We start from the raw sequence: 26,852 nt of genomic DNA on the forward strand, positions 1-26,852 counted from the left end.
AGATGTGAAGAATACTTTCTCTCATGGTGATCTTGAGGAGGAGGTCTATATGGAGCAACCACTTGGGTTTGTTGCTCAAGGAGAGTCAGGCTTAGTGTGTCAGCCCAAGAAGGCATTATATGGTTTAAAATAGTCTCCTCGAGCATGTTTTGACCGATTTAGTGCTGCAGTACTTGAGTTTGGTCTTCGACAGTGTGCACTGCAGTGGACCACTCTGTGTTTTATTGTCATACTTAGGATTTTTCTTATTGACTATGTGGATGATATTGTAATTACAACTAATGATGATCAAGGTATTCAGAGCCCAAAATATTATTTACAGAATAAAATTCAGACCAAAGATTTGGGACCATTAAAATACTTCTTAGGTATAGAAGTATCCATATCTCATATGGGAATCATTGGGTCATAGAGGAAGTATGTTCTTGATCTTTTGGATGAGATTGGGCTGTTGGGATCCAAATCAATTCATACACCCATGGATCCTAACAGCAAGTTAGTGCCAAACATGAGTGATTTGTTATATAATCTAGGACAATACTGGAGACTTGTTGGAAAGTTGAATCATCTCACAATCACTTGGCCAGATATATCTTTCACAAAAAGTGTTTGTGAGTCAATTTTTGGATTCTCCAAGGTCATGTCATTGAGACATAGTAATTCACATCTTAAGATGTCTCAAAGGGCACTGGGGGGAGGTCCCTTATATCGAGATTGGGGTCACACTTATATCAGGGACATATTGATGCCAGATCACCTTCAGATATAAGATCCACAACCGGGTATTGTATCTTTGTTGGTGGTAACTTGATTTATTGAAAGAGTATGAAACAAATTGTAGTGGCAAAGTCAAGTGCTGAGTCAGAGTATTAAGGCCATGGCTCACACTACATTTAAGCTTGCTTGGTTGAAAAACATGTTGAAAGAATTGAGTTTTCCACATTCTTGGTCTATGGAGTTGATGTGAGATAATCAACTTGCTTTTTATATTGCCTCCAACCAAGTCTTCCATGAGTGAACATAACATGTTCAAGTTGATTATCACTTTGTTCAGGAGAAACTTGTGTAGAAGCTCATTACTACTACTCATGTGAAATTTGATATGCAACTTGCTGATTTGTTTACCAAAGCTTTGGGGAGGGGTGCTAATGTTTAATTTATTTGTGACAAGCTAGGAGCATAGGATATCTGTGCTCCAACTTGAGGGGGAGTGCTAATGGTTATTTTAGTCACTTGGTATTATTAGTGTATTATTGTTATGTTAATAAGTGAGAGTTAGTAGGGGTATTATGATCATGAAAATGTACTTGATATATATATCATAAATAGAAGAAAAGACTTCTCACTATGCAAGGTCCTTAATTTTATTCCAAATTTCAACAGACATTTGTCTAAGTTTGGTCTGACATCTCAGAATAACTTCATGCTAGGATCCATAGGAGTATTTAGCTCCCAACACCAATCTCACTTAGTAAGTCCAAGGTATATCTTCCTTGGTATATAATCAACCCTTTCCTATATCGTGCAATCTCAATACCCAAAAAGTAACGTAGAGTACTTAAGTCCTTGATTTGAAATTTAGTTAGAAGCTACCTTTTAATATCTGCAATCCCGCTTCGATCACTACTAGTAATCATGACATTATCAACATAAACTACAAGAAGTACCACTCCTATCTCCTTTTTGGAGACAAAGATCGAATGATCAGAGTAGCACAAGACAAAGCCAAATGTAAAGACTGCCACATTAAACTTGTCAAATCAAGCTCGAGTAGATTGCTTCAAAGTTTAGCACGACTTTTCATACTTGTATGGTAACCAGATAGGATGAATCAAATTTTGGAAGATATGCTAAGATTTTCTGTGATTGATTAAGGGTGGATGGGATAGTCATACGCCTTGGTGGAATTTTAATATTACAAAAGCTATCATGCGAGTTTTGGCATGGCACCTTATGAAGCCTTGGGAGAAAGTGTAGGTGTCCTTTATTTTGGGGTAATATTAGTGAGCAAAAATTATTAGGCAAATAGCTTTAAACGAAATTTCAAAATTTTTGCTTTTCGTTGCCCTCAAAATTGAAATGGCAGTTGATTTCCACCTCAAAATTTTCATTGAAATTTCAACGAATCATCCGAAATTTATTGAAATCTTGAAATTTTAGCAAAACTTGCGTTGAAATTTCAACCATAGAAAGAAATTTTCTTGGAATTAAGATGTAAGGTTTCAATGCAAAGTGAAATTTCTCTTAACTTTTATTGAAACAAAAGATTATTACAAAGGATTTTGAAGTTATATGAAAAAATTAAACTTGGATATTAGTAACAACATTTTATTTGACCATTCATGACTAAATTATCTTTATTTATATTATAAATAACATTTAATTGATCTTTGAATTTCATTCATACTAATAAAATATTTTAATACACATTAAATTACAACTATTGCACTTCATATGTGACACAGATGTATATAGTTTATAATGTATTAATCTCAAACTTAGGTAATCATTTCTAGAGTTCTCCATCAAAGAATTCCATGCATTACTACTGATTTCCATCATTTTTTTCAAATTGAAATTGAAGTTGACATTGAAATTTCTGTACTTTTGGACCTTTGGAATTTTAGTCATAACCAAAATTTATGACTTGGATTAGGCTAGAACTTATAGGTTATTGTAGAGAAGATTAAGTTCATAAATGAGAGGTTTAAAGTAGCTCAAGATAAACAAAAGAGTTGGATAGATAAGAAGAAAAAATAATTGATGTTTAATTCACGTTACTTGCGTTCATTAAGGTGTCTTCTAGCTAAGGTGCTATGTGAGGAAAATTGGGTTCGCGCAGTGTTAGGCCATTTGGTTGGTCGGGGAAAAGTTTGGTTAAGTTGCATCTAGGATATGAATCACTTCAAAGCCATCTAATGTACATAATGTGTTTCATGTATGCATGTTGAGAGGACATGTTTCGGATTTGAGTCAAAGAAATTATAGACCATCGCAAGTTTAAGAGATTTGACACATGAAGAGTATCCTATTCGGATAATTGATAGGAAGTAGGAAGTTTTAGGTGGCGAATTATTCCATTTGTGAAGGTTTTTTGGACTATTCATTCACCGAGGGAAGCAATTGGTCAAAAGAGGAAGATATGATAGGAAAGTATCCACACCTATTTAAAACGAAGGGATGCATAATTTCGAGGACTGAACTTCTTATAGGAAGAGGAGAATATAATACCTAGCCCAAAAGTTATTTAGCTAGAGTATCAGTTAGCTTCAAATCACAATTCTACAATTCTTTGCGCACTTTTGACATCAAAGGTAGGGGATAATCTGTGTTCTATTGTAAAGTTATTCTTGGTTTTAAATTTTGTGTAGGAAGGATTGGAGTTATGGAAGTTCAATAGGATTTTTGCGATTTTATGGATTTCTGAAGGATGATTCTTTCTACCTATCAATTCATTGTTGTAAGATTGTCAATCATGATCCGAACAAGGTTTAAGAAAGGTTATTAAGGTAAAATAAGGGCTGGATTGATTAGGGTTAAAAAATTGATTCTCATTGGAAAGATAGTTGATTCTAGTTTCTAAAGCTGCAAATGGTGCCTTAATCCAATTTTTCTAGAGTTATGCCTAAATCTTGAAGTGGTACATGAGCGGCTTGAAAGCCATGCACAACGGTAGTTTTTTTTTTTGTTTTTGTTTTTTTTTTTAAATTTTGTACTTGGATTCAGGGAATGACCATATATGGTTGGATAGATGGTTATGTCTAGTTTTTAACATGACAAACAGATTATGATTTCAAATTCTGTAGGCTGAGTTATGGCTGTTTTACTTAAGGGTGTGCGTTTTGGCAGGTTTCAGCCTAAAGCTTAGAACCAAGCCTAATACTATGTAATGCTCTTGTTTAGGTTTCTAAGTTAACTTATTGGACGTTTCTGGTTGTTTGGAGTGCTAGGGAGGTAAGCAGAATCTCACACTACTTAATTTGAAATTGAAAATATTTATTGTGATTCAACATGTTTGGACAAAGTTGTTTTCTTTCGCATAAATGTTTTGATGATGAGTCTATTTATGAAACCTGTCAAGTTGTCATGAATGAGGATTATTTCTTCTATTTAAAACAAGGTTGAGCTAGGTGAATGTAGATTCAAATTTTGTATGCATTAGTGTATTATGAAACATATTATCATATTATTCCTAAACAAATTGAAATTCTTTCTTTTTTTGGTCTGTTATTATTTTTTTGTACTAGTTTATACCGATTGAAAAAGACAAAAGCACAAAAACTGTTTCTCTAGAAAAAGGAAGTTTCGAGCAAAAGACTCTAATCTTTGCGAGTAAGGAATATTTTTATTATTATCTTCTTCCTAGGCTTTGTGCCTCTGCTGGCTCTGTTCTGGTTGAAGTTATAGCCAATCATGTACAAGATACTGAAACATGACATAGGCTATAAGTGACGAAGGTGAAGAAAATAAGGAAAACTTACCAGCCCCGGGGTACCAAAACTAATGGCAAGATTTCTGCCAGATCCGATAACAGCCATCACAGCAACAAATGTTATAACAAATGCTCCCAACAACTGCAAGAATTTTACAGGACAGTAGCATAATTACAGCAGTTTGTCATATCATGCTATGCTATATAGCACATAAATATCGTTCAAAAAAAGAAACATTCAGAACATGAAAGCTACATAATGACTTAAGATTCACAATAAATGTTACTACTATAATTTTGGTCCAAGAAATAATATCAACTTATTAATCAAAAAGAACTCATAGAGTTTTTGAGACATACCTGAAGGCGCAGTGAAAGCCACAAACTTACTGTGATCTCTGAGTAAGAAGTTTGCTGATATAAAGCCACACATTCAATGAATCTAGCCAAGAAAATGTCCTGTACAAGGAGTTTTTATTGGTGCCACTACAATTTGCTTTTACTTTTTTTTTGCAAACATATACCAATAATTTGCAGCAAGAAAAAAATAAAATAAAATGAAAGAGCATGAATTTTGTAAAGCATTTTGTGGACAAAGCTACACTAATCTTTTTCAAATAAGTTCAAACATTCTTTTGGCCCAAATATTTTACTGCTAAAAATTCTACAATTTGAAGTCATCAAACCAAATTAACAAGTTGACAAGTCACATTTTCACCAATAAAATTTTGATCAAATCATTGAGAGAAAGATAATACTAGATAAACATCTTCTTGAAGAAGTTAACAGGAGGTTCAATGGCATATGGATATAATAGGGTTATATTGTTCCTACAAGAAATTAAATTCTATATAAAAGTAAAAATTTCACATTATCCTATCAAATTAATTAATGCACTTTATTCAATGCATATTCAATATATAGAACAATAAAAAAATAATTGTTGTAAAGTTAGAGATGGAGGAGAGAAAAAGAAAAGAAGAGAAGAGAAGAGGGGGCGAAGAGAAAAAGAGGACAAAACTGGGCGGCAGTTTCCTAGAGTCTATGCAAAGCTCCAGGTCTGCCCTCCTAAATACTACTACTAATAATAGAAGTCTTAAGGACAAAAATACCCCCATTACACACAATTACCTAAAAGCTTAAGCTATTAGGTTGTGGGCCAACAAGTATATCAAGCTTTAACACTCACCTGCACGTGCAGGTGAGTGGTTGATTGGATTGTTTTTAACTTTCAGTACTTTGTGGTGTGATTTGGTTGTGATCATATATTGATTGATTCACTTACATTTTTGTTGTTGCATTAAAACAAGTAAGAAGTTGAAAAGAATTTAAATTTTTTAATTAACCCAATTCACCCCCCTCTTGGGAACACTATTTTAATTTCAATTGGTATCAGAGCAAAGTTATAGTAAATCTTAACAAGAAGCTATATAAAGATCAAAATGGCACACATAGGAATAGCTCCCTTCGGAGAGGGTCAATCCTCAACCCGACCACCAATCTTTTGTGGAATGAATTATAATTTTTGGAAACAGCGTATGAGAATATATCTTCAAACTATGAATTGGAAAGCTTGGAAGGTTGTCACGGATGGTGACCTAATACCCTTCAAACTAGTAAACGGAAAACAAGTTCCTAAGGAGAAAAAGGACATGACCGACTTAGATCATAAAATGTTGCAAGTTAATTCAAGTGCTATAAATGCTTTATATTGTGCTCTAGATATTAACGAATTCAATAGAGTCATGACCTGTAAAATAGCCAAAGAAATTTGGAATAAGCTAGAGGTAACTTATGAAGGAATGGTTGATGTTAGAGGCAATAGGATTGATATGTTAACTAGTGAATATGAAGCCTTCAAAATGAATCCGGATGAAACCATCACTAGTATGTATACAAGGTTTACTCACATAATCAATTCTCGCAATGCCTTAGGAAAGACCTACACCACCTATGGAAATGATTCAAAAAATACTTAGAGGTCTTCCATCCATATGGGAACCAAAGGCCATTGCAATAACGGAAGGTAGGAACCCTAAAACCACTTCACTAGATGAACTTATAGGTTCATTGCTCACTTATGAAATGGCCTTGAAAGAAAGGAATCTTGAACCTAAGCACAAGAAGTCTATTGCTTTAAAAGCGGCTAATGAAAGCTCAAGTGATGATGATAGTGAATCAAGTGATCTAGACCAAGATGAATTGACATTTATTACTAAAAGACTTGGCAAGTTCTATAGAAGAAACAAAAAGTTCCCTAGAAAATTTAGTAAAACAAAATCTAAAAAAGGAGAAACAAGTAAGAAAGAGAACAAAAATAAAAATGAACTACCTACTTGTTATCATTGCAAAAAGCCAGGTCATATCAAGCCGGACTGCCCTCAACTCAAGAAGGAGAAGAAGAAAAAGAAAACAGCCATGAAGGCAACATGGGATGACACAAGTTCAAGCGAAATGGAAAATGAGTCAAACAGGCAAGAGATGGCTAACATGTGCTTCATGGCACATGATGAAGAGGTAAATTCTTACCACTTCTCATCAAAAGAATTCAGTAGTGAATCATGTGATGAATCTTGTGATAGAATGCCCTCCTACAAAGAACTTCAAGCTGAGTTGTTTGCTCTACATAAAAGATTTATCAAAGTTTCTAAAAGAAATATAACTTTGAAAGAACAAAATGAAAATCTAATAAAACAACTTGAATCCTCTAAATCTATTGAAAAAGAAAAAGAATCCCAAATTGAAAATCTAAAAGAGAAGATAAATGATATGTCACAAGAAATAGTAAAAATACAAGTAGATGATCAAAGTAAGAAGAATTTAGAAATAAGTGATCTTAAAAAGACAATTGAGGATAAAGATAAAATTATCTACAACTTCACAAAAGGAAAAGATAACTTTGAGAAAATGGTTGGACAACAAAGGATGCATGGAAATAAAGAAGGAATTGGTTATAATGGAATAACAAATAAAAGAAAGAAGAAGTTGATCATGGGGTACTTTGTGAAAGAAGCCAAATATTATGCTAGTACTTCCTCAACCAATGTACATGAACATACTACTTGCTACATGTGCAAGAACAAAGGACATATTATGTTTAATTGCCCACTTAAAAAGAAGTATGTTTAAAAATGAATGGAAAGTAAACAATGGAACTAGATATGATTTAAAGAAAGTTAAGAAAAATTGGGTTCCAAAAGTAACACCTTAAATCCTTTATTGTAGGTATGCTTTAGGACAACACCATCAGTGGTACTTGGACAGTGGGTGTTCAAGACACATGACCGGAGATAAAACCAAGTTCACCACATGAACACAAAAAATGGGGGATACGTAACCTTCGGTGACAATGCCAAAGGTAAAATTGTTGGAAGTGGCAAAGTAGGTAAGGAGCCCTCACTTACAATTGATGATGTGTTGTTAGTAGATGGTTGGAAGCATAATCTATTAAGTATTAGTCAACTTAGTGACAAAGGTTTTGAAATCATCTTTAAGAAAGACAAATGCATAATTCAAAATCCTAAGAATAATGAAATTCTATTCACAGCTCATAGAATGAACAATGTGTATTGCATAAATCTTGATAATTTAATATCTCAAGATGTAACTTGCTTGGCTGCACTAAATGAAAATAGTTGGCTTTGGCATAGAAGATTAGGACATGCTAGCATGGATATTCTATCTAAATTGTCTAAAAAGGATCTAGTAAAAGGCTTACCAAATACTAAATTTATAAAAGATAAAATTTATGATGCTTGCCAATTAGGAAAACAAGTCAAGACAAGCTTTAAAAAGAAGAAATACATATCAACTAGTAGGCCCTTAGAACTTATGCACTTAGACTTGTTTGGACCTACTAGAACTCAAAGCTTAGGTGGAAAAAAATATGCTTTTGTGATTGTTGACGATTATTCTAGATACACATGGGTATTGTTTTTAGCCAATAAAGATGAAGCTTGTGATATGTTAATAACTTTATGCAAGAAACTTCAAAATGAGAAAGGTTGTAATGTTACCAACTTTAGGAGTGACCAAGGTAGAGAATTCAAAAAGAAAATGTTGAACAATTTTGTAGTGATCATGGAATAAATCATAATTTTTCAGCTCTTAGAACTCCACAACAAAATGGAGTAGTTGAAAATAAAAATAGAACCCTTCAAGAAATGGCTAGAACGATGCTAAATGAAAACAATTTACTTAAGTATTTTTGGGCTGAAGCTGTAAATACAGCTTGTTATGTGATAAATGGTATTTATTAGATCAAGCCTAAACAAGACACCTTATGAACTATGGAAAGATAGAAGGCCTAACATAGCTTACTTCCATGTATTTGGGAGTAAGTGCTTTGTTCTAAATAACAAAAATGAATTAGGGAAATTTGATGCCAAATCAGATGAAGGTATTTTCTTAGGATATGCTACAAATAGTAAAGCCTATAGGATCTATAATAAAAGAACACTTACTATCGTTGAATCAATGCATGTAACTTTTGATGAATCAAATCCCTTTGCAAATGATATCAAGAATGATGAAAAAGAAGATATCACACAAAAGGTAGAAAATATTGAAATTAAAGAAGAAATAAAAGAAAACAATGAAAAAACTTCACAAGAAAAACCCACAGAAAATCAAGAATTACCAAAAGAATGGAAATATGTTAAAAATCATCCAAAAGATCAAATTATTGGAGAACCATCAAAAGGCGTAACCACTAGATCCATATTGAAGAACATATGCAACCATTATGCATTTCTATCTCAAGATGAACCAAAAAATATAAAAGAAGCATTAAATGATGATTCATGGATTATGGCTATGCAAGAAGAGCTCAATCAATTTAAAAGAAGTCAAATATGGCAATTAGTGCCCAAACCTAAAGATCATTCAATCATAGGAACTAAATGGGTCTTTAGAAACAAGAAAGATGAAAATGGGATAGTTGTTAGAAACAAAGCTAGGCTAGTAGCTCAAGGATATAATCAAGAAGAAAGTATTGATTATGATGAAACCTTTGCCCCTATAGCTAGAATGGAAGCAATTAGAATGCTTCTAGCCTATGCAGCCCATAAGGAATTTAAGCTATATCAAATGGATGTAAAAAGTGCTTTCTTAAATGGGTATATAAATGAAGAAGTTTATGTAAAACAACCACCAGGTTTTGAAGACACAAAACATCCCAATCATGTATTTAGATTAACCAAAGCCTTGTATGGTTTAAAACAAGCTCCTAGAGCTTGGTATGAAAGACTAAGCAAATTTCTACTTAATAATGAGTTTTCGAGAGGAAAAGTTGACAGCACCTTATTTATAAAGAATAAAAACAAACACATGCTAAAAGTACAAATATATGTTGATGACATCATTTTTGGAGCTACAAATGAAGAATTATGTAAAGAATTTGCAAATTGAATGCAAAAAGAGTTCCAAATGAGTATGATGGGAGAGTTAAATTATTTCCTAGGGTTACAAATCAAACAAGCCAAAAGTGGAACTTTTATAAATCAAACAAAATACATTAAAGATATGTTGAAAAAGTTTGACATGGAAGGAAGTAAACCCATTGGAACTCCTATGAGCACCTCAACAAGCCTTGATAAAGATGAAAAGGGAAAATCGGTGGACACAAAACATTATCGAGGAATGATAGGAAGCCTATTGTATTTGACAGCAGTAGACCCGATATCATGTTTAGTGTATGCATGTGTGCCAGATTTCAATCAGCACCTAAGGAATCTCATCAAGTCGCTATTAAAAGAATTCTAAGATACTTGATAGGAACCCTTGATATAGGCTTGTGGTATCCAAAGGACACTGATTTTGAAATGATAAGCTATTCAGATGCCGATTATGCCGGATGCAAAGTTGATAGAAAGAGTACAAGTGGCACATGTCACTTCTTAGGAAGATCATTAGTATCTTGGTTCTCAAAGAATCAAAACTCCGTGGCCTTGTCAACCGTTTAGGCTGAATATGTAGCAGCAGGGAGTTGTTGTGCGCAAATACTATACATGAAACAACAGTTAAAAGACTTTAATCTAGATTATCAAACAATACCAATTAAGTGTGACAACACAAGTGCGATAAACATATCTAAAAATCCTATTTCACACTCAAGAACTAAGCATATTGACATAATACATCATTTTCTACGAGATCATGTTCAAAAAGAAGACATAACTCTTGAATTTATCAATACAAACGATCAATGGGCTGATATCTTCACTAAACCTCTCTCAGAAGATAGATTCATAAACATTAGAAGAGAGCTTGGCCTATTACACAGTAGAGAAATTGAGTAAAAATTCAAAATTTAAGAAAGATTAAATAGTCAGTCGACTGATCACAAGCCCAGCTGATTGACTAAACAAATTAATAAGAAGAGCGTTACAGTCAGCCGCTTGACCAAAGACCCAGGTGACTGACTAAGCTATGGTTTATGAAACAGAAAGCAGTCAGCCAATTGACCCTGCAGTCAGCCGTCTGACTGACGAAAAAACCCTAGACTTGTTTATAAAAACCCAAGTCATTTGAGTCGTCAACCAACTAACCTAGGGTTTCTACTCACCCGTGCTCTCTTTCTCTTCCTTTCCTTAGTTCCTCCACCTCCAAAAATCACCAAAACATTATCTTCCATTTCCAAAATCTAACACTACCACCTTCGTTTTTTTTCATAGAAAAGCTCCACAATGCCAAGGATCAAGTCTGTAGGAAGTAAGAAACCTTCCACCTCATCTCAACCCACTGAAGATCCTTCAATTGAGCAATGGCTTGTAGCCACACATGCCAAAAGCTTTTATTGAAATCATCTAAGTACGACGGACCCAATCCTAGGTAAAGTCCTTGATGCTTCCTTTTTCACATCTAACTTCCCGCAAATAATTTCTTTATTCGAGGTCCTACGATGAAAAAATTTCGTTCTCTATCAGGCTAAGGGACACTTCTCAAACCTTGTCAAAATTTTCTACGCAAATCTTGTTAAGGAAGAACATGGACTTTCTACCAAAGTGATGGGAAAATCTATCTCTCTCACTCCCGAATCCCTTGCCAAAATTTTTAAAATCACCAATGGAGATTTTGAATGTCCTACTTTTGGTACTTCTTGGATTCTAGAACAGGACTTCACTCTAGAAGAATTCCTTCCTTTGATATTAGATATCGAGCCCGTTTCCTTTGACAATCCTCCGCTATATAAACATTGAATCTTCAAGCTCAAATTTTGCAAAAAATCATCACATATAATATATTCCCTCAAGCTGGATCCCATGCATATATCTCCTATGCCGACTGCTTTGTCCTCTAGTGCTTGCTCAAGGGCAAGAAACTAGACTTACTGAGTCTTATGCTTAAATGGATGATATCGCGTGTAGAGGCACGACGAGTTACCCTTCCCTATGGAGGAATCCTAAATATGCTTTTTGCAAAACTCCAAATATCCCCCTCTTCTGATTTCTTTGTCAAACGCACCCATTATGACATTTTCAATTCCATAACTCTCAAATTAATGGGGTATGAAAAGTATGAGGATAAATGGATTCTAAAGGGAAGTGGAGGTCAAGTACATCAACCTCCTGTTACCATTCCTCTTGCATGGTTTAATCCATTCTACCAGCAATTCACCAACTTCAGCCAAAACATGCAAACAGGGCTCCAATCCCTTCAAACCAACTTTTCTTCTCTTCAAGCTAATTACTCCTCACTTGATGACCGTTTGAGTCGCATCGAGAAACACTTAGCCGGTTCCTCTTGTACCACTGGTCCTATGGATATCAGTTCCGCTCCTGCTAGTGATGATGGAAGTGATGATGAGGACTCCAAAAATGGAGAAGATGATGATGATAAGGAAGACACGGAAGAAGAGCATGGTTCTGAAGAAGAAGACGATGATGACTCAGAAGAAGAAGAAGGGAATGCCGCCGAAGAAGAACATCATTTTGATGATGAAAGCTGATGTTGTTTCTTAAAAATCTGAAATTTGTAACTTTCTGATTATATTTTGGCACGTTGTATGAAAAAACACTTAGCTTGGTTGCTTTGCTTATTTCGTGAATGGAATATTTATGATGAACATGTTGAACAATGATGAGCCTTATTTGACTTTGAGCATATTGTTATCTTTGACTTTAAGCATATTGAACATTTCCACATGCTATACATATTTGATGTCACATGTTAAAAAATGCTTATAGTAAGGGGGAGTTTGTTTTATCCTCATCTTTGCTCCTCGTTTGTCATCATCAAAAAAGGGGAGATTGTTGGCCTAACTAGGCTTTTGAATCTTATTTTGATGATAACAAATGAAGATGTTTTAACATGTGTTGTTGAGTGACTTTATTTCAGGATTACATAACTCTACACTCATGTTTGTCATGGAAGCAAGCTAGAAATCAAAGCCAAATCAAGTGTAAGCTTCTCCGAGTATTGAAGCAATAAAAGACAAATGAAAAAGCTTAAAGGCTAAGTGGGACTCGAAGTCATGATGAACATCAAGAAACTTGAAGACTTAGTACTTAAGAAGTCATATTCAGTAAAGTCGTTTGTAAGTACTTCAAATCAAATATAATTTAGAAATATGAAGCTCATTAGGGTGCAAAGACTTAGAGACCAGTTTTTGAAAACCTTGGAAAAAGATTTTGTAAAGTTACATTAGAGTCTTTTAAATTAAAAGGGTTTACAAATCAAAATTGGAAGATTTTGGAAAAAGAATGGACTGGTCAGCCGACTGACCAGAACACCCTGGAATGGCTCAGCTAATTGACACAAGCAATATGTTGAAAACTTGCTCAGCCGACTGACCATTATGAACTAGGATCAGTCAGCCGACTGACAAGATTGCAACAGTTAAATTAATTGCCTAGCCAACTGACCAAATGAACTAGCCTTACTCAGCCGACTGACAATGTCCAGCTGACTGATAATTTACTGAATTCAATTTCTGGTAGACAGAAGGGTCTCAGCCGCCTGTCTAGCCAACTGACCCTATGAAATATACTACCTAGTCGCCTGTCCAGCCGATTGACTCCACGGAATTTCAAATTTTTAAACTTCAACGGGAAAATTTTAAAAATTAGTTTTTCAATTATAAACATTATAAAAACTTGGTGGACACTCCAAGTAACTTGGGGAACAAGGAAACTAATCCTAATATGCCTATAAATACTCCCTTAATCCCAATAATTTAATTACCAAGTAATCACACAACACTCTTGCATTCAAGCTTTCGATCTCTCTCAAAATTCTCTATTGCTCACACTCCATCTGGGAGATAACTTCTGAAATTGCTGCTGAATCATCAACCTACGGTTCTAACATTGAGTTTTCTCAATCACTTAATGAACCCTTGGTGATCTCTATACTTGAGCTTCATACTTTCTTTATTATTATTTGATTGAAGTATATTCTGTGCTCTAACTTGTACAACTCTGCTCTGTTTTGAGAGTTTCATTGTACTCAGATTCTTGTAGCCTTCTCGTTGTATTTTGACGGTTCAAAGCTGATTTGGATTGTTGTACCAAGTGTAGGTTGATCGCTTGGAGAGGTTTCTCTTTCTGAAAAAGAGGGAATATTGTAAAAGGCTTGCTCCGCTCGGAAAGGAACATGCATAGTGGAATCCTTTGTTGGAATTGACCAAGGGCGAGGATGTAGGCTGGGGATAAACCGAACCACGTTAAACTTGGTGTTCTCATCCCTACTCCTTTTATTTTCTGCACTATATATATTCTTGTGTATGCTAAGTGCAGGTTGCATGGCTTAAAAACAAAATTCAAAAAAGACTCTTGATTTTAGAAAGTATGTTTCAATTAACTGTTAGCGGAAACCCACAAGGGAGTACGTTGGTTAATTTTTGAAAATCTTAATTAAGAGAAACGCAATAAAATTCAATCCAAAGCAGGGCTTGCAAATAAATACAGGGTTGCTACCAAAAGCTGAAAGCATCAAATTCTTGAATGATTGATTGATTTTCATATTGTGGTTGATTGGATTGTTTTTAACCTTCAGTACTTTGTGGTGTGATTTGGTTGTGATCATAAATTGATTGATTCACTTACATTCTTGTTATTGCATTAAAACAAGTAAGAAGTTGAAAAGAATTTAAATTTTTTTAATAACCCAATTCACCCCCCCTCTTGGGAACACTATTCTAATTTCAATCCCCAACTTGTGACCTCATCGCACCACTCAATCCATGTGGACTTATTTAAAAACAGTATATCATCAAGATAATGGTGCTTGTCGTTTTCAGTTAGGGCATGCGATTGCCATGTTTCGACATGACAATCGTTCAATACAAAACCCCTCGCAAAATGGCAATCAACTTCAACGTGCTTTGTCCTCTTATGGAATACTAGATTGCTAGTGGTACAAATGGCAGCTTGATTATCACAAAACATATCCATTGGCTTTGTTACCCAAAACCTCATCTTTGAAATAAGAAATTTTACAACTCGTTTGGTTTGGTGGAATAGTTATTCCTTGCATATTTCTAATTATATCATTCAAAATGTAATAAGAAAGGAATAGACATCCCTATGATGAAATTTGGAAATAGTTATTCCTTGCATATTCCTTATTATGGATTCATAAAATGTTTCACATTTTCATTTGCATTATAGTAATGCATAATTTCTTGTGTAAGTAATTGTAACTAACCTACTAAAACTAGTCTATCCTTGGGAATAGGCATTTTGCTAACCAGACATAATCTTAGCCACATAAGCTTACTTACATTACAATCCATAGCTTGGTATTTTGCTTCAGCACTAGATCTGGCTATAGCAGTTTGTTTCTTGCTATACTAGGTAACAATATTGCCTCCCACGAATATACAATATCCAATAGTAGACTTTCAATCATCAACAGAGCCAGCCAAATCTGCATCAGAGTATCCAATGATCTCACTATTTTTATTACATTTATATGTCAAACCTTGCCAGGAGAGCCTTTGAAATACCACAAAATCCTTTAAACAAGATGTGATTGTTGGGATTTTCCATAAACTGACTCACTATGTCAGGTCTAGTGACAGTCCAACCAACAACCTATATTGACGCTTGTCCTCAAATTCTGGTCCAACATCCCTAGACAACTTCATGTTACGATCTTTAAAAGTATCAGTTGGTTAGCTCGTAACAAACTAGTCTCACTTAGCAAGTCCAAGGTATAATTTACTGAGATAGACTCAACCCTCTCCTACATCGTACAATTTGAATACCAAGAAAGTAATGCAGAGTGCCCAAGTCCTTGATTTGAAATTTAGTTTAAAGCCACTGGCACTGCTTAACATTTGCAATCCGCTTTGGTGTCTAGGCAAAATTTTGGAATGATATTGAATATTTGACGATACTTTCCGTATTGCTAGTAATGATGATATCATCAACATAAACTACTAGAAGTACCACACTTGCCTTTGTTTTGCAGACAAACATTGAATGATCAAAATAGCTCTAGATGAAGCCGAATGTAGAGACAACCACATTAAATTTATCAAACCAAGCTCAAGGAGACTATGACCATAAATGGCCTTTGCAACTTACATACTTTATCACCCTCCTTGAGCAACATACCTAGGAGGCTGCTCCATGCATACCTCTTCCTGCAAATTTCCATTTAAAAAGGAATTCTTCACATGCAAATGGTACAAGGACCAATTAAAGTTAATGGCCAACAAGTTCAATGCATGAACAAAGTTTAGTTGAGCAACAAGAGAGAAGGTCTCAAAATAATCAATACTATATGTGTAGGTGTACACCTTGGCAGCCAATTGAACCATAAGTTGTTCAATACTTCTTAGGAATATATTTAATAGTGTAGAGCCAATGAAACCTAACCAATAACATACTAGGAGGAAGATCCACCAAGTCCCATGTCCCTTGAGTGGTCAAAGCATCCATCCAAAAAACCATTTCATGCTCCCACCTAGTGTTGGAAGCACTTCAAAATGTGGGAAAGGAACAAAAGAAAAAAAAAAAGGAAATAGACAAGGCAAAAGAATACATAAGGCTAGGAAGGTGAAGAACTGAAACATAAAGAATAATAGGATAAGTAACTACGACTACATACATATTCAAGTACCTTTCCGGTGATCAATAGGCAAATGCAAGTCACACTGGGATTGATCTCTAGAACAAGAAGTTGAAACAGTGACGGGTAGAAGAGGCCATTGCATGGTGGTAGTGATGTTTGTGCTTTCTTTACACCGTTCATAAACCCTCAATTGTTTATGTTTGTTTGTATATGATGGATTTGGATAAGGAATTGAAGAATTTTTTAGAGGGATAACGGAAGGAACTAGAGGATCAACACTAAGGGGGAATCAAAAATTGTTGATGGACTCATAATAGATTCATTCAAGGAGGACCTTGCACTAGAGAATAAGGTGTCTCTTTAGAAAAGATGATATCTAGACTAAAATATTTCCCACAAATGCGGGGATCATAAGATTTATAACCTTTTTGATTTCTTGAGTAACCGACAAAGAAACATTTAACAACAGAGAGAACTTGTCCTATCCAATATGTGAAACATGAATGAAACATGTGCAACCAAAGACATGAGGCACGACAGAGAAGATGGATGTTTCTAGATAGATGATGGAGAAGGGTATTTGTCCTCCTAGAACACTATAGGTTATCCTATTGAGCGAAAATAAGCTATAAGAAGAACATCAATCTAGAAAGCTCTAGGAACATGCATATGAAGGAGGAGAGACCATGCTATATCAAGTAAATGTCTATTTTTCCTTTTAGCAACTCCATTTTGCTGAGGGGTATGTGTATACATGATGTTTGATGAATAAATCCTTTGGCGAAGAAAAAAGATTGAAGTTCATTTTGAACAAATTCAAGTGCATTATTCGATCGAAAAAAATTGAATACCAACACCAAACAAAGTGTTTATTTCTTGGTAGAATTGAGTAAATACATTAAAAAATTCCAACCTATTTTATAACAAAAAATCCAGGTCATACGTGAAAAATCATCCAAGGAGGACACAAAATATAGATGACTAGTCAAATTCTTGACTTTACATGGACCTCAAATATCAAAATGAATAAGAGAAAACAAAGTTTTACTACAAAACTCAATTCTAGACGGAAAAGATGCCCTTCATGTTTCCCAACTGACATGCAATACACTCAAAACAAGAAACAAACTTAAACATGGGAAAAACGTGTAGTTTTGAAGGGATGGATGACCCAATTGAGCATGCCACTGATCAAGAGAAACACCATGAGTAAAAATTGAGCAAGTGGTATGACTAGAATTGGATCAACCACCACTACCATCAAAATAGTACAAACTATCCTTCTCAAGGCCTCCACCGATCCTCTTCTCCATTTGGATATTCTGAATATCACAATAAGAAGGAAATAAGCTCACAAAACAATTATGAGATTTTGTTAGTGGCTAACTGATGATAGTTTCAAAGGAAATTAGACATATATAAGACAATGGAAGAGGCATGGCAAGGAACTAGAGAGTATTGCCACAAGCAGAAACCGGTGTCACTAAACCATTAGCAAGAGTAACATTATATTGTAAAGTAGTGGGTTTCAAGGACTGAAATAATTAGGACTTCCAGTCATATGGAAGGAGGCACCATAATCAATAACCCAAGGTGAAGAGGATGAACAAACAAGAAGCCCAATTGTACCGAAATAGGCCACACTAGCATTGGATGCAGAAGAATGAGTTTGGAGTTGTTGAACCATGCAAACAAGATTGTTATAGTCTTCTCGGGACATGGTAGATGTACTCAACCCCCCAATGGAGTGGCTAGGTGCACTTGAACTTTCAACAATGGAGTCACCCTCAACGATAGATTTATTAGCCCAAGTTGGTTTCCTGTGGAGATTCTAGCAGTGGTCAACAGTGTGGTTTTTCTTGCCACAATATGTGAAAATGCGAGAACTGCCACAGCAAGCTTCTTATCCAGATACACTACCTCTACCTTCCAAACCTCATCCTCATCCTCCAACACATCCCTCACTGCGGTTGAAAGTGGGACTAAACATGGCTAAACTATCATGGGAAGAAGCTTGAGGAGAAGATTGAGAGCCATCCTTGGTGATCCGTGGGATTCACTAGCAAGAATCAGACCGTGTGTGGGTTGAAGATCAAAACTCAACCTAGACAAAATCTTGGCAGCCAAAATTCTGCCCTTTGTCTCTTAATCATCTCAATGTTAGAACTAATTGGTTGATAGATGTTTAATTCCTCCCACATACCCTTCAAAGTGCTATTATACTCACTAATGGACCAACTTTCTTGGTCATATTTGAAAAAAATTTCATATAGGTCAAAAATATGAGTTTGATTTTTTATCTTGAGAGAAGCTTTCACAAAGATCAACCCATACAACCTTGTTTGTTCTACGAAACATCATGTTCGCAGCAATTTGTGGCTTGAAGCTGTTCCACAACCACACAAGCAATATATCATTATATTTCATCCAATCTTCATATTTTTGGAGTCTGGAGAGAGAGGAGAGTGCAACAGATACTTGGACTGCCCTTTCGTGTTAATAATATACATGTGCACCGTCTGAGACCACAATAGGTAGTTGGAGACAAGGACTTAAATTTCGATTTCGATGGTCTCAATTTACGGAAATTTCGATTTCGATTTAAAGAAATTACGGAAATTTATAGTAAATGATGGAAATTTAGAATAAAACTTTTGGAAATATTAGAATAGATGATTACGCTTAATATGGCATCAAAATACATTAAAAAAATGCATATATGACAAGTTTCTAGTGTGTAGGATATTAAACTGCATATCGCGAAACAAACTATGAACTGAAGAACATTCAAATGATAATAAAGTTTTGAAGCTATTCCTTTAAGATTTAAGGCAACAAATTATCATTTAAACAACTACATTTTCAATAAAAATTATACATTTAATGATCTAATACCACATGGACTTTCTTGGTGGCTCAAAGTCATCTCTCCTATCCCTATCATTAGGATTTCGTGATGGCATATATTGTTTACAATAATCACTCCATGTCATATAATTTCCAAAATATTGAGTATAGGTGTACATGTTCATACTCCTCCGTGGTCATCTGGTTCATGGCAGTTTCTACTCGGCCAGAAGATCTTCGTGTGCTAGGATTTCTTCTTGCAGGTTCTACTTGTTGTGTATGTCCATAGGATGGTTTTTCATTTGCATACTGGTCATACTCATACCCATATTCTTGACCTATTTGTCCATACCCATAGACATGTGGTTGCCAATTTCCATATTGTTGTGGCTGCTCATTTGCATGTGAAAATGGTTGGCCATATGTAGATTGTGAGGAGCTGTTCTGCGTAGATTCATAACCACCATAACGATTAGAGTCGTGCTCTGTTCCTATACGCATAGATTCCATACTAAGGGAAAAGGTATCCTCTTCTATTTGATGCATCTTCCCTTTTCCTTTTCTACGACTGTACTGCCTATCAACTGGACGTGTTTCTCTTTGTGGACCCTCATCTTCTAGTTGGGAAGGACGTGTATATTCCACTTCTAGTCTATAATCTTGCCATCCTTCATTTCCTCCATAGTCCCCACCATCACCACCTTGCCCACTGCTACCGTCGGGGTTAGATTCATCACCACTAGCATCATCATCGTCATTATCATCATCACTACCAGAGGGCATAGTGGATGAAGTTCCATATCTAGATCCAAGATTCATTTGAGAATCATCACTACTAGATATTACTTCTTCTACCATGACCTGATTAACATCAATGCCAAAGTCATCTTGTGCATGCTTGGCCATTTGTGGATGAGGACTTCCGTCTCGTTCATCAAGATGGGATGGCCTAATCCATTGAAAAAGTGGATATTCATCCTCATCACCCAATTCAATTGATATGTCAAGAAGGTCCAGGGGATCTTGATCAGCCACTTTGTCCATTTCGGCCTCCATATTTCTTATTCGAAGCTTCATGTTGTAATAACAAAAAACAAGCTGCTGAAGTCTTTTGTAGGCTAGTCTATTTCTTTGCTTTGTGTGAATGAGCGCAAATGTGCTCCAATTTCGTTCACAAGCTGATGAAGATGCGGCTTGTGACAAAATGCGCAATGCTAGCTTTCTTAGGATTGGAGCACTTGATCCATACATCATCCACCAATCAGCTGTACAAGATGTTTTAAGAACACAAGTTAGTATTTACTACTTAGTAGATTGTACTTGAACTTTGTAACTTTGTATTGTACATTTATATAAAAATACTTACCAGGTGCCATGGTTGCCCTAAAGCAGCTGCTTCTCCGAAGCTTCTTTTAGCATCTCTAAATATAATAATCTAAAAAAAATTATTGTTATTGAATAATTAAACATGGATTAAGACTTATTTTATTTAAATTTTATTTTAAAAATATACCTCATTTCCAATTTGATCCAGGCCCGAGGAATGTGGCTCAAGGGTGTTAAAAACTTTGTGAACTGCATCAACAAAATAAGGATCTTCCCCAACACCTTCTTTGTATTGAAATTTTGATTTTAAGAGATAAGCTGCCAATCAAATAAAGTAAAATATAAATATGTAATAAGTATTTTGATATATGAATTTCTTGAAATTTATAAATATTTTATACCTGCTACATGAAGAGGATGTTCAAGGGTTTTTTCCCACCGGTCATTGATGACTTTGAGAACCCATCTTGCACTTCTTGCACCTATTTCAATGGCCTCTTTCATCACCCTTATTGCTTCAAACACAACTCCTAATGTTGGCCACACTTCACTGTCAACTATACGCAATACTCGATATATAGGCTCATAAATGTTACAAACTTTTGCCACTCTATCCCAAAATTGATGGTTAAGAACTGTACTTTCAATTTCTCTACCCATTTTTGTTCGACTAAGAGCATGCTCAACCTATTCATCAGATGTGAATAGAGATTCTAAACCTACTCTTTTTTTTTTGTAGGCTATCAAGTGCCATGTAGTTTGTAGCAAATCGTGTGGCCCCTGGACGCACAATATCCCCTTGACAGTGCTCCCTCATTTTAGCAAGCAACCATCCATGATTATATATAAAATTAGTGATCTGTCTCCCCTGCAAGATCACTATGCTTATTACCTCTCTTTTTCCGATCTCTTAAAAAATGAGATCAATACAATGAGCGGCGCAAGGAGTCCAATACAAGTTGAATGTTTTCATTAATTTTAGACCCGCTTTCTTGTAGGCACTACCATTATCGGTCACCACTTGGACAACATGTTGCTTTCCTACCTCTTGCACAACATGTTTTAATAAGGAATATATGTATTCATGGTCTTTTATTTTGTTAGAAGCATCTACCAACTTTAGAAAAATTGTGCTTCCTTTTGAGTAAACCATGAAATTTATGATGGATAATTTTGTAGGGAATGTCCATCCATCACACATTACAGTGCAGCCATACGTGGCCCACTTTTTCTTCACTTCTTGTATGTGGTCTTCCATTTCTTTTACCTCTAAATCAAGATATTTTGTTCTGATTTCATAGGGTTTCGGTGGATCGACTCCCGTTCCAGCAAATTGGCAACCCCATACCATGTTTTTAAAATGAGGTGATTTTGCCTTCTCAGGTGGAACATTATCATATATAAAAAACTTCGAAATCAACCTATTCATTTATTCTTTTATTTTACCTCCTTTGAATAAATTTTTCAAGTTTCTTTGTTTTGCTGCATCTGACTTGTAATGTTGAGAAGGCTTTGAAATATATGACTTTATTTCTGGCTCTCTCACACTTTGAGATCGCCTCATCTGAGGCTGCCCTGCACTACTACCAGCCCCTGAATTGCCTCCTTGTTGCCTACCTGCAAACCTACGAGATTGGTCTCTTTCCCATTCCGTCTGTTTTGAAGCATAGAATGCTTGACGATATGCAGACTTTTCATAGGAAGAAATGTCAGGCGGGTATGCAATATCGTCAACATCATCAACTTCATCAATTTGTTGTGATTGCATCAAGTTCCCACGCAATTCATTTTTTATTTGATCAATTCTTTCTATTTTTTTGGCCTTAGTTGTTGTTTTTCTTTCTAAAACAATTCTCATTTCCTGCTTAACTTCTGGAGGTACTTTGTCGTAGAATTTTATATTATGCCGCGGGTCGTAATTTGCTAGGTGCATTTTTAATCTTGTTGCACCACCACTTTTCATTTGTATTCCGCAGTATTTGCAAATAAATCCATTCTTTACATTGGACATTGGGTATCCATGTTCTCATGCTGGATCTTGTTTTCTTCCTTCAGACATTTTTGTAGATAATTTTACTTTCCTACAAGGTAACAATGAATCAAAAATTAGGTGTTAAATTAGTCAACAATTTTAAAAGAAAATTATTTGAGATGTTTTATTATCAATATAATATCAATAAATAAGACAAACATTAAAATATTAAATTAAATTTACAAAATTTAATGATAATGTACAAAATTACCAATAAATTATGGAAATTAAATTAGTCAAATAAATGAAATAATTGAAACTGTATTAAGCTAATAAGTACTTTAATTTATTTAATTACTAGGCTATACTGATTAGATGTTAAATTACTCTAAATTTGTAAAAAAAAAAAAAAAATCATTTGGATGTTACTTTATAATTTTAAAATAAAAATATTTCGATGCTAAATAAAGATAAATTAATTACTAAGAGAAATATTAAATTATTAAATTAAAATTACAAAATTAATGATAATTTTTAGAAAATTATTATTAAGTAATAAATTTTTAAAATGAATATATTTAAATAAATGAAATAATTTATTAATTTATACTATAATAAGACAATAATAGTAAATTATTCTAATTTTATTTAGTTATTAAATTTACTAGTTATTATCTTCTAATTTTATTTAGTTATTAAATTTACTAGTTATTATCTAATTATTTATTATACATTTATACTAACTTATTATTTAGTATACTAGTAAAGTAGTAAGTAGTAACTAGTAAGTTAGTAACATTAACTAAGGGGTAAATAGTAAATGGGAGAGGAGGGCATTGCTGTAAATATATTGGGGGCAAGGGGGATTTTGAGTAAATGAAAAAATTTAAAAGAGTTAAGACATCTTATTTAAAATATAAACCAGCCTTTAGGCAGCCCTTTTATTTTGTGGAGCTGCTGCTGCTCGTGGAGGGAGGGGCGACAGAAGCTCCAGACTCTCGTCCCTCGTTTCTCGTCTCTCTTCTCTCGGTTTCTTGCTCGCAGCTCTGCGAGAGCCTCGGCAAAAAGGAAGATTGCAGGCTGGAGTTCCTGCGGCTGGCTGCGACTGTGTGTGATGCTGACAACGATGGAGGTGGAGGGTGAAGCTGAAGGCTAGAGGCAGAGGCTCGAAGGGCTGGCAGGAGTTGATTCGAAGGCTAGGGCTTTTCGGAGTTCGAACTTCAAAGGTGGAGGCAGGAGGCAGCAGAAATTTGGAATCTGGGTTTTTTTTTTTTGAAGTTTGAAGATGGAAGAAGAAGAAGAAGGCTTTGAGAGTTTGAGCTTGAGGTATGCATCCGAATGCATGTTAATTTATACAAATAGATTGTGTAGTGGTCGGTGGAATTATTTGGTTGAATAATGGATCTGCAGAGTGCAGAGTATCTCTGCGAGATTTTTTTTTTTCACTGTATAAGCTCACGGGTTTCACAACGTGCACAATCACGTGGGAAATGGCAAAAAAAAAAAAATCTGAGAATACTCAGAGTAGTGCTGAAATTCCTCCCTCCAATTTATTTATTTTTTTTTCTTCCACATGATTTCGAGGAAATTTCAGAAGAACAGCCGAAATTTTCAAAATTTCGGATGAAATTTGCCGAAAGCTCGAAATTTTGGTCGAATTTTTTGAAAATCAAATTTGTCTCTCAATTTCCTTTTGGGACCCCTCGAAATTCGAAATTTCGGTCTAAATTTCGACATTTCAACCGAAATTTAAGTCCTTGGTTGGAGCATCCAACCAATCTGGCCCGTGAACTGTATATTAACAGTATCAGCTGAAGCTCTCTCTATAGAGGCCATCAAAACCACCCCCATATACACTACAATCAGCATACACCAAAATTGAGAATGAATAATGCAGCAACTATGGAGAATCAGGTAGCACACACAAGCATAACGGGCACTTAATAAACAACATGGTAACACAGCAGCTAGAGGAATTGTTGCTGGCAGCAACTAGAAGAAAGTGCAAAGTCATTGAAGACCAACCGAAACCACCTGCAACTGAAACAAGTTTGTGGGCACAAGCAATCCTAGACATACAAAATTAAAAAAGCTTTGTAATACCAGCACCAGCCAGAACAGCTTCACAAAACAGAGAGTAACTGCTTCACATTACCAAACCACCACAAACAGACAGCATCCTATCAAGGATGCTGCACAGAAATACCACAATGAAAAAGGTCCCCAAGTGACTCTCAAACCAACCACAAAATCAGATTTGAGAATTAATTAGGGGTTGATACAAGAAACAAAAAAACAGAGTATCTAAAGAGACAGCTGTGATAAATCAGATTTAGAGGTGATTAATGCTTTGATACCATGTTGTAAAGCTAGAGATGGAGGAGAGAAGAAGACATGAAGAGAAAATAAGAAGAGGAAAGTAAGAGAAAGGAGGAGGCAGCAGTATCCTAGAGATTTTCGTACAGCTCCAGGTATGTCTTCTTATATATTAATAAAAATAAATTCTTAAGGACACAAATGACCCCACTCACACAACTTAATTGCTGAAATAACCTATTCTCTTTTAACAAATTCTACGGTACCATCAGTTTAAAATCAAAATGACATGGGGCATAATGCTAGTCATAATTTTAAATTGTATGTGTCTAGTGCTCCACAATTGAAATAATATCAATACAATTGGATGTCCAAATAATTACAAGTCATTACAAACAAGAAGCAAAAGCAAATAAGTACCTCAGAGTTGAATGCCCTTATAGTTGCCGCTCCATCCATTGTCTCTGTGAATGATGTATAAATAGGAGAGCGAGAAACACTATCTAGCCTTCGCACTTCACGTGATGTTGACCTGTAGTACAGCTGAGAAAATTCTATTCTGTCAGATATTCTAAAGTCTACATGTTTTTTCTTGAATTAAATTTCAATATGTAAAAGTTTAAATTAAATTTTCCCCTTCTCCCTCCAAGGAAAAAAAAGTTACAATCTGTTAATGGATATTTATTAAGTTAGCATTATTATTATGTGTTAAGAGTTGTGTCAATAAGCGGGAGTTAGTAAGTGTACTATGGTTATTGGTATTATACTTGACAAATATTATAAATACAGGGAGAGACCTAGCATTGAAGTCAGGTCTTACATTTTACCCAATTATTCAACATGGTTTCAAAGCAAGATCCAACCTAAACCCTAATTGCATGACTGCTGCTAAATCAAACTCTAAACATCATAATACCATGCAACCTGTTGCTGTAGAAGGGTCATCAGCATCACCAAAGTCCAGGAGCAGGTTCAGCAGTTGCTGGAAAAAGCTGCAGTCGCTGGAAAAGTGCTGGACACTACTGTCCTCTTCAATACCTCAAGAAATACCTCATATTTTGCAAAAATAACTACATAACAAGCAACAGAGCCTGCCGATCTGCCAGCCCTCAAAATTCCACAGCCAGAGGAGCCGCCATGTGCCATGACGCATCAGCTGAAGCTGCCAGTACCAATCCCACACACCGGCGCGTGAGACTCATTTGAGCAGCCATTTTGCTCCAATTTCCTCCCAAATGTCTTGAATCCTTCCTCATACCATAATACCAAGCTGTTTGTCATCTTTTTTGTCTGAAGGTATCACCTTTTTAGTTTCTCATGTGCGAATTGCATGCTAATGCCTGAAACTGTAGGTCATTAATTATAGAGTTCATTGAGGCCTGAAACAGTGGTATTGGCATTGCTGTGTTCTTGATTCATTTTTTATCTTTCTTGTTCATCGTGTGCTTGTGGTTTGCTCCTGTTGTCGAACATTGTGTGTTGGCATGGCATCCATGAATTCCAGGAGGATGTTGTAAGCTGTGTACTTCAGATTTTCCACTGCATAGAGGCTGTTCATGTACTGTTAGAGCTGTGTGTTGGTTTCTTGGGGCTGTGTCTAAGTCTCTTGGAACAGCGGCAGCATTTATCCATTGATTTTGTAGGGTTGTGGCAGTGCTATGTCCAGTTGTTGGTGTCTCATTCATGATTTGAATCAGCGGTTGACTCGTTTGTGTTTGGTTCGGTTGGTCTAGAAGTTCACTTGTGGTTGTTTCAGTTGGTCGAGAAGTACACTTTTGGAATTCCAAGAGCATTTATTTGCAGCGGTATCGAGGTTGGGTGTGGGTTGGGATGGCGTCCTCAAATTCCAAAAGTGTGTTTCCATCTTTAGGCATTTGTTCAAATGAACAACGTACTATAACTATCCTGGAGGAAGAGTATTCAAGGTTCCTACAGTAT

The 26,852-nt window shown here is 35.3% G+C and overlaps 1 protein-coding gene across 4 annotated transcripts in view; it reads right to left on the reverse strand.

The window, feature by feature from the left end:
- The window catches only part of LOC131158198 (ABC transporter C family member 13), a 230,507-nt gene that overhangs the window by 33,852 nt on the left and 169,803 nt on the right, over positions 1-26,852 (reverse strand). For all 4 annotated transcript variants that reach the window (XM_058112888.1, XM_058112887.1, XM_058112886.1 and 1 more), the window contains 3 exons: positions 25,335-25,457; positions 4,793-4,891; positions 4,482-4,574 (listed from right to left, as the gene is read on the reverse strand). In XM_058112888.1, the coding sequence (XP_057968871.1) occupies positions 4,482-4,574; positions 4,793-4,891; positions 25,335-25,457 (315 nt within the window). The remainder of the gene's footprint in view (positions 1-4,481; positions 4,575-4,792; positions 4,892-25,334; positions 25,458-26,852) is intronic.

Source organism: Malania oleifera, chromosome 6 (genome assembly GCF_029873635.1).
Source record: "Malania oleifera isolate guangnan ecotype guangnan chromosome 6, ASM2987363v1, whole genome shotgun sequence".
Lineage (NCBI taxonomy): Eukaryota > Viridiplantae > Streptophyta > Magnoliopsida > Santalales > Ximeniaceae > Malania > Malania oleifera.